The sequence below is a fragment of the Merops nubicus genome, unplaced genomic scaffold (assembly GCF_000691845.1).
Source record: "Merops nubicus isolate BGI_N331 unplaced genomic scaffold, ASM69184v1 scaffold7653, whole genome shotgun sequence".
Lineage (NCBI taxonomy): Eukaryota > Metazoa > Chordata > Aves > Coraciiformes > Meropidae > Merops > Merops nubicus.
The window spans coordinates 45,575-55,080 of record NW_008600883.1 but is presented as its reverse complement, the minus strand read 5'-3'; the positions used below and the strand labels follow the sequence as shown (position 1 = coordinate 55,080).

Here is a 9,506-nt window from a genome sequence, read left to right as displayed (position 1 = left end):
CAGGAATGCTGCAGGAGCCTACTGTTCCCTGCAGACTGGGTTGTAAATTGTGATGATAGGGATGTGTATGGGGGTGTTGTGGAGGAATCTCTCCTGCCATCCAAACTGATTTTGAAGCTAACAAAAAATTGTGCAAAGAAGACAACAGATACCCAACCAAGCTGCGTCCTCTGCCTAGCTCTGAGATGTCTTATCCTTCCCTGTGACACTATTTTATCATGTAATGCAGATGCCTATTCTCCTTGCCAGCAGTTTTGTGATTCTGGACAGGTTCTACTGAATGGTGGTGTCATCAATTTATTCAGACCTTCTGACCCATGACTAATTACACTTTGTTTTCTACAGTTTAGGGAAGATGGTGAAGTTACTCCTTAGCTTCCTAAAAGCCTCCAAGGAACGCTTCATTCTTCAACTCTGCTTAGGTATTTCATTTTTCCATGTCTTATTCTATGTGTCCATGTGAGATATTTTAAACCTTATCCAAGTATGACCTGGCAGTGCTGGGTTAATGGCTGGACTTGATGGTCTTAAAGGTCTCTTACAACTAGTGATTCCATGGTGTTTTCATTTGGATGAAGCTGATTATGTTGATACACATCCTCTGAAGTTCTTGCCCTTGCCTGAGATTTTAGGTGTATAGTTTAAGATTAAATTAAAAGAAATCTAGGTTAGCTTTACCCTTGGTTACTGGCTTATGATACTTTATAAATATGCTACCTGGTCAGTAATGAAAGATTCGATGAGTGCACTTTTATACTCCGATACAGTACAAACCACATCTGTAGATGGAATTTGAAGAAGAAAAAAAAATCCAAACAGAAAAGAAAAGCCTCAGTCTTGGCATCTGAAACAGAATTCCAACCCCTTCCCCCAGCTCCCCCAAGCTTCCCCTGGGCTGTCTGAGAACTAACAGATGCAAAGGGGTTACTTCTGAAAGCACAGCATTTCCTCCACAGCTGACACGGTGTGAAAATCCATCTGAAGCCCAGCAGACATACCCATGAGCAAGTCGCTCTGAGCTTTGCCAAGAATGATACATTTCACCATACTCTACTATGAAGAGAAAACCAGACCACCTACTGGCTGCATCACAGAGAAGCCCTCATCTCTCCAGACTGCAGTATTCCAATTAAACGTATCCCAAGACATCTATTTCAACTAGGAGCTTAATGAAGAGCCAAGTTAGCTTGTGTCTTCCCCTAGATGCATGGGATTTTTTATTTTCTTCTCCCCTGTCAGGTGGAGTGATTTTTTTCTTTGTTTCTGTGGCTGGCAAGTCAGAACTGAAAATCAATCTGCTATCTGATGTACTTTTGATGAAATTCAAAGCACTGTGTTTCTTGATTTATTTAGCATTGAAACATCCCCTGATTCTTGAGTTCTGTACCTCAGCCTCTGGCAGTTTCAGAGTGTAGCTGCCTTCTCTAGGACAGCTGTAAGCTAGGACAAGACCCTGTGCTAAGTTCAGATATGCCTCTGGTAAAGGATAGTCTGTCTCCAAATGACACTTTTGGGCTGCATATCTGTATTCCTTTAGTGATTTGCATGTCATGTTTATGTACTTAACTTGCCCAGATGCATGCTGGCTTTTTGTCTGCTTGTCTTTCTTGTGGTTACTGCTATCAGCATTTCCACTTCAGGATATAAGACTTGAGCAGCTTTCTGTTTGCTCCATGCATCATCACTGAAAGCAGACAGCAGATAACAGCTCATTTCAGCCAGTGCAATATTTGCCACCAGACGTTAAAGAAACGAGCAGACAAAAGGAAATGAAATTAGCTTTCCTGTGTTCCTCTCACAGACCCCACCAAATTCAACTGCAGAAACTGGAAAAGAATTCATACTAAAGCCTCTTGTCTAGACTAAGCAACTACGGCCTAAAGAAGACAAAAAGGAAAAGCTCAAATGAGTCTTTCTCGGCCCAACCCACAGCTTATTGGCCACATACTACTGGAATTAAAAACTTCTTTAACTCCAGGGACATCATGCTCACCCTGCAGATTCCCCCTGTGACCCCAGAAGAGCGACAGGCCAACTGCTGGGCCACCTCTCACCACCCAGCAAAGCCTCTGTGCGACCTGCAGGGCTGCCAAGGAGCCGTGGCTGCCCAGGCACGGTGTTTAGAGAGACACAACCTGCTGTGGCCCCTGGTCCTGCGTGGTTCTTGCAGTCCACAGGGAGGAACGGGCAGGAGGAGGCGGAGGAGAGGCTAACACGGTGCTGGTTTTTGAGCCCGTGTCCAGCAGCTGCCTGGTCATGAGGAACGTGGATCCAGGTGCACAGTGTGACCTTGGGCTCTGAGCCCCCTGGAGCCCCACGCACCGCGGCCATCTGCTGCACAGCGGGTCAGAAGGAGCTGGACCCCCATGCAAAATAATTACCCAGCTACTTGTCAAGTAAAGGCAGAAGAACCTCAGCTGCCGAGGCATTATCTTCTTGACTTTATCTGAGTAACGGGCTACTCTCCAAACCCTGGAAAGCACTGAACGTTTTAATTTACCATGAAAACAGGATCAACACCTAAGAGATACCTTACTGTTTAAAATATGAGCCTTTTTTTTTCCCTCTGAAAGACATGCAGCAGGCATAGGGTTGCAAGGTTAAGTTTTGGTCCAATTTATTATTTTTTTCTCAGAGAGCATTAGGCAAACTCACTGCTCTGTATATTCCACTATGAAATCCAAAACTCAGCTATATATAGAAGTATATGATCTGGAAAAACAGTGCAACCGAGCTTTCTGGAAGGTCTTGTTTTCAGGACAGCTGAATGGGGGAACATGTTATTCACCCTGATGTCCTGTCCCTGGAGGTAGTTGGAAAGTGAACCTCTCATAAAACACTCACATTGCTGCTGCTGTAACTCAGCAATCTCAGGGACGTAAAAGGGAGGTGATGGAATGGGGTGTTTCTGTTATGGGGTTGTGTCCAGAATCAATATGAAATGCATAGGTACTTTAAAAAAAAATCAACATAATTGTTTACACCCATGAGACTAAGTCATCCATAGTTTTACTGTAAGTGTTGGTAAGCTGTATTATTTTTCCTCATTTAGCCTCTTTATTTCTACATAAAATAGGATTTCTTTCAGGTTATTAATGGCTTTGTAACTCATTAAACATTAATAAAATGGACTGCTTCATCCTGTAAGCTAGAACAACAGTTCTCCCAACTAGAAAGACAAACAAATTGTTTGGACGTGATTTTGGCTTTTAATGACATCTGTGTTACCATTTCTGCATTGGCCAAAAATGAGAGAAGACTAATCCAGCTCTGGACATAGCTCTGCTTGGCAGGGTGTCAAGCAGGGACTCTTCAGAGGAAGGTGTAAACACTATACCTCAGGAAGATTTATGGTACTTCCCATCTGATCTTTCCTCAGTCTCCAAAGGCCTCTGCTCAGCTTAAAAGCCCACATCTTTACCATACTTCCCAAAGTTTGGTGAGTTCTCTCTTTGACAGCAGAGGATTTCAGCAAGGTCAAGTGCAAGGTCCTGCACATGGGTCAGGACAATCCCAAGCACAAATACAGGCTGGGCAGAAAATGGATTGAGAGCAGCCCTGGGGAGAAGGACTTGGGGGTGTTGGTTGACAAGAAGCTCAACATAACCCAGCAATGTGCATTTGCAGCCCAAAAGGCCAACTATGTCCTGGACTGCATCAAATGAAGTATGCCCAGAAGGCTGAGGGAACTGATTCTGCTGTTCTACTCTGCTCCTGTGAGACCCCATCTGGAGTACTGTGTTCAGCTCTGGGGCTCACAACATAAGCAGGACATAGGCCTGCTGGAGTGAGTCCAGAGAAGAGCCACAAAACCAATCAGAGGGCTAGAGCACCTCTGGTGTGAAGACAGGCTGAGAGAACTGGGGTTGTTCAGCCTGGAGAAGAGGCTCCAGGAAGACCTTATAGTGACCTTTCAGTACTTAAAGGGGACCTACAGGAAAGATGGGGAAGGATTCTTTATCAGGGACTCTAGTGACAGGACAATAGTTTTAAACCGGAAGAGAGTATATATAGATTAGATATTAGGAAGAATTTCTTCACTGTGAAGGTAGTGAGACATTGGCAAAGGTTGCCCAGAAAGGCCGTGGATGCCCCATCTCTGCAAGTGTTCAAGGCCAGGCTGGATGGGGCTTTGATCAACCTGGTCTAGGGGGAGGTGTTCTTGCCCACAGCAGGGGTGTTGGAACTTGTTATCTTCCAACCCGTTCTATGATCTTCCAACACATTCTATGATTTTACTACCCTACATACGTTGGTCTTTAGCTGAAAGCAATCCTCTTGAAAACGCACTTCATTGCATAACTCTGCAAGGTATGAAACAATCTCTTGTTCAGCTTTTAATTGCATCAACTTGTCCCTGAATCCTTGTTATTTCAGAAAGTGAGAACAGAAAATCCTAATCTGCTTTATTACATATTCACCTTTTCTTACATGCATTCTCAGGTTTAAGCAGTTTAAGCCCTGTTCATTTGCTTATTCAAACCCTGCAGCAAGAAAAACAGTTAAGCCTAATATCTGTCCTCTCCCATCATCTTTAAATTTGGGTGGACTTACCAGGTTGGAGGCTGCAGCCCTCATTAACATCACCCAACACAATGCACATGTCACGGAAAATGACACAGGAAAAGGTCATGGTGCTGTGCAATCTTCTAACACCTATCTAGGCTGAATCTGAACTTGCTCGAATTAAAACAAACCTCTTTCATTTGCTGGTACTGATGAAGACTAAGTAAGCAGCAACTGCTGAGGCTCAGGCTGAAATGTATCTAAGGTGTGGACTGCAAACTCTTGTTTGGAATTTTTCAACCGATTTCAGTGAAACACTGTTAGTTTTCAGGTGACAAAATACTTTTTGAAGATTGTCCTGGTCCTTGCCATTTAACATAATTTAAACAATCAATGCATATGGACAATAGAAACAGCATTTGCAAGGCAACTTAAAATGGCTTCTGTCCCATCCCTATCCCAAAGGTGCACATGTAAGACTAGATCATGTATGAACATAAAGAGTGAAATCCTTACCTGCCCTCCTTTAGGCTGGTATTTGATGTTATCCGTTGATCCAATTTTGGACCTGACGTTCTTGAGGTCAGGTAGAGGCTGATTAATAACTCGTAGCTGCTTTGGAGTGGCTGGAGATTTAGGAGGAGTGCGAATTATGGCAACTTTTTTCTCAGTAGGTACCAGTATGGCAGATTTGGGGGTCCCAGGAGTGTGTGGGGTTCTGGAATAGCTGGGTGTCCCTGGAGTGCCCGGGGTACGGGAGGCATAGCTTGGTGGTGTCCCTGGAGTGATGGCAGTGGAGCCAGGAGTAGTGGGGGTAGAGGTTCCACTTTTTCCTGTTCTGCTACGAATTGGCTCTGATCCTACACACAAGATAAAACCCAGTGTTAGACCCACAGAAATACAGCTCGTCTTCCTCCTGTACCTCCCAAGCCTGCGCCCCCGTGTGCCAAGCACGGCACAGCTCTAAGATGGCTGTGCCCTGTGCAAAGATCGACTTCCCTTGTGGGGAAAGTACCTTAGAATCAAACCTCTGGGACTTGATCTGACAACCTGACTAGCCAGTAAGAATGCTGTCACCAACTTCAATGGATTTGGCATTACACAAGAGAGTGGGAAAAATCCTGATCATAAGGCTCTGAGTGCCTGGCTGCTGCTGGTCACACAGCCCTGCTGGTAACCTGGCGTCTGCAGCTGAGCCCTGGGTGAGCTATGAACAAGTCACAGCTCTGTTGTGTGGATGGGCACATGTCCCTCACATTCAATTGCTATTTTTCATTAGTGCAGTGAAAGAAAGCAATTACAGAAGGCAACCTTGATTGCAAATCACATTCTAGTTATATCTGCATGCAAGTTAAAAAATAAATAAAAATAGTAACATTTTATAGCAGCTCCATTTGTTTATGGCATTGCCAGTCCTTTTTGCTGAGCACAAGGATCAGTTTAGAGGTGGCACTGCTTTCTGCAGCCAGCTCTGCTTCTAAACCTCAAATGCACACAAAGAGAAGCTGAGATATCTCCATATGCTGCTTAAAGAAATTGCTGAGAATACTCAGGGACAGAAAGACCAAAACACCCCCCAGAGCCTGGGAACCCAAATGCTGAATGGGTGCAGGTGTTTCTACCTTTAAAACATTCAAGAATTATAAACTCGATGGGCTCCTCTAGAACATTCAGTGGGACTAATCAAAATCTTATTTAAAGTATTTGCTAGTCATTCTGTTTATGTAATGGTGGTGGACCAAACTCAACGCATTGCTGCTCCTGGGGTCCAGGAGAAATTCTGCTCTACATCACTCATTAGATCGACTGAACATACTCTACTCTCACCTTCAGTTTCTCTGAACAGTTTCTTTCTTTCTAAAGCAACCCTAAAGAACTAGAACCTTCTCAGTACACCAACAGAGACAGAAAGGGAGTTACTTTTTTCCCAGCTCCCTGCAGCTTTGATGTATTTATTTTTCATTCCTCAGCCCTTCACCACACTGGCAAATGCTCAATGGCCTCTCGCTCCCAGTCAGCAGAATAGGCTGCTGTGCCACCTGGGGGTCACTCTGCTTACAGAAGGTCTCTGTTTTATCCTTGGAGCATCACACAAGAATTTCAAAGGAATTTTTGGTAGAATTTAATGTTCTATTTCACTTAAGCTGTCTTAAATAGGGCTGAGATTGGTTTCTGAAGAGAGAAACCAGAGGAGTTTCTATTGGAAAGCAGGGAGCCACATCCAGGTTATGAAGGCCTGGGCTGAATGCAAATCTAGCTAAAAGTTCTGGTGGTATTTAGTAGAATTCTCTTTGTCCTGTAATTTCTTTTGGCTTGTGATTTGATAACATTGGTCCCATAAAAGGACCTGGTTGGTTTATGCTCCTTAATTCCCTCAGCAAGTCACCCCACTAACATCGCAATTCTCAGCAGAGTTTTTACACTAGGATTAGAGCACAGGAAGATTGTTACTGCGAAACAACAACTTAATGACTATAACTATTAGATTTGCTTTTCCAAGATCTATCAGAATATTTTATGTTGCCTGCTTCAGGTTTGCCTCATTTTCTTGCTGCTGTTTGTAAACACCCTGTGTCAAATACCTCACCCAGCTGTGAACTCCCTGCAAAGGCATTTTCTGCTATCAGTGACGAGTCCCAGGAGCAGCCCTAGCTCTGGGCATTGTGGAGGATGAAAAGGATGCACCCTGTTCCTGGTTTCAAGCCCTTGCTCCTCAGCCCTTGGTATCTGAACAAAACCAGCCTGTGGGACTGATGTCCAACAGCACAGTCCAGGCCTGCCCCTCTGTGTAAAAGATAGGGCCACACGATGCTCCGGCAATGTGACAAATTCCACAAGGATGGGAGACACCCACAGCACTAGGACAGGGTTAATCCACAAAAAACATACGGGTGGTCCGTCGTACTGAAGAGGAAAGAGAAGCTGTGAGGGAGAGAGAGCTCTCCTCTCTGTCGCGGTCTCCTGAGACACCTCTCCGAGGAGGAAGGATAGAGGAAGGTCTTGGTAGCGAGGAACGCTTTTCAGGACTCTTGCTTACTCCATCCTAATAGCAGCAAAACAACAAAGGAAAGCTTAATTTTCAAAACTCACTCTCTGGGCTGTGATTTGTTTCAACATGTACACAGAAGGGGAAACCTCACCCTATGGGGCCTGTTTCCTACTTGCACACGAGCCTGTGGGGATCCATCCACCTCCCCTGCTCTGCTTAGCTCCCTGGTGCTGCTTTATTGCAGCAAAAATCCCAACAGTTAGCTTCTGAGCTACTTTACAGACACAGATACTCTCGCATCTAAATATGGATGGGTTCCACATTTGGTTCTTAACAAGGAACAAGTTTATTAGAGCGAGTTAGAAGCATAAGAATTCTCTGAAGCTCAGGTGTGAAGCTCTTAACGTGAATTTACTTGCAAAGTAACTGCAGTAGTGCCCAGAATACACCCCACACTACATTGTTAGGTGAGGTGTGATTTTTCCATTTTCAGACACTAACTTGTAATAATTTTAGAGAGAAAAATTTTTTGCTACAGCCTTTTGAGTGAAGGATTATTACTCCTGGTGTCTTATTTCCCACCATACAGATCTTTTTACATTTTGAAATCAGCAGATATCTTCTTTATACCATGGTTAGAGCAGGGGACACATATGTTGGATTATTTTTGAACTTATGAGATGGGCAGCCAAAGACAGTGTTGCATAAGCAGATAGTCCTCCCAAAGACAAATGTGGTGATGGTCCCAGGCAATGAAAGACACACCAAGCATAGTGTGACACAGAAAATGGAAATCAATAGTGAGAACAGCTTTTGAATGGGGATGGTCATCTACTCAGCAGCAAGTAGATTTGAAGCACAAATGAAATGTAAACACAGAGAAGCTAAGATGGACTGCCAAACATCTCTTATAGTTTATACCACAACTTCTTCAGCACGGCCCCATGCATAGACCAAATTTGCTTCCTACAGCATCTAGCTTCTACCCTTATTGCTGGTGATTAGAACTGTGCCCTCCTACACTAGGGACTGAATTTGTTTTCACAGAATATTAAGTGGTTGAAAATTACTTTTTTTTAAACTTGGAAGGCAACTTAGTACTGCTGTTCTTTGTCACTTACCCACGTGCAAATGGGTGCAACTTATTAACTGTCAATGAAGCAGCATCCGTATGATCAACAGAAATGTCCTTCTAGTTATAACTTATTTCACTTTTCCTCTGGAGAATCTCCTTCATTTTTATCCATTCTGTACCACAAACCTTGTAGCCTGATAATCAGTTTTCTGGCCACTGGATGTAAGTAACCCCACGTAAGCTTCGCACAGAACTACTCGAATTCAGTGGGTAGAGAGTGTGATCCATGGAGTTCACCTACAATCTCCGAGCTAACTCTTTCTACCAACTCTGCTACCTTACCTTAGCATCTGATTTTGAGTAGGGCAAGCAGTCTCTTGGGCCTGCTGAGGAGGGCCGCACAGAGTAACTGTCTGAATCGAGAAAAGTGGCCCTTTTAGTAGTTAATGAGCAAGCTGAGCTGGGTCTTGGAGGAAGCAATGACTTTGCTCTAGACTTTGAGGCAGGAATCTTTGACAAAGAGGCAGTCTAGTCATGAGAAAACAAACAAAAGAAAACACAACATGAAGCCGGACAAAAGGAAAATACATGCAACATGGATCAAAAAAGAAAAAAAGCCAAGCTATGAATGAACACTTCTCCTGTGTCTGATAAGGGTGTCCATGCAGTTCTGACATGCATGGAAGTTTCAGTTCTGTGTTGTTTGACTGAAACCATCAGGCTCTGGACACAGTTACTGATTCTAGGAAGTGCTTTTTTCTGCAGATGTTACTTTTATTGTGTGTTAACAGGACACAACTGGTGGCAGGTATGGCATTTAACTGGTACAAGTGCTGGCTGGTTGCATCAGAAGCAAGTGCAAAACTACAGGACCACCAAGAGATTTTGGTCCTTTAAAACCAAGTTGTGCATTTGAAATACAAGCCTCCAGGCTAC

The 9,506-nt window shown here is 43.9% G+C and overlaps 1 protein-coding gene across 1 annotated transcript in view; it reads right to left on the bottom strand.

Annotated features, from left to right (window-relative positions):
- The window catches only part of MAP2 (microtubule-associated protein 2), a gene marked incomplete at its 5' end in the record, with an annotated part of 66,470 nt that overhangs the window by 11,398 nt on the left and 45,566 nt on the right, over positions 1–9,506 (bottom strand). The window contains 2 exons of the mRNA XM_008937810.1: positions 5,023–5,366; positions 7,396–7,549. Of these exons, the coding sequence (XP_008936058.1) occupies positions 5,023–5,366; positions 7,396–7,549 (498 nt within the window). The remainder of the gene's footprint in view (positions 1–5,022; positions 5,367–7,395; positions 7,550–9,506) is intronic.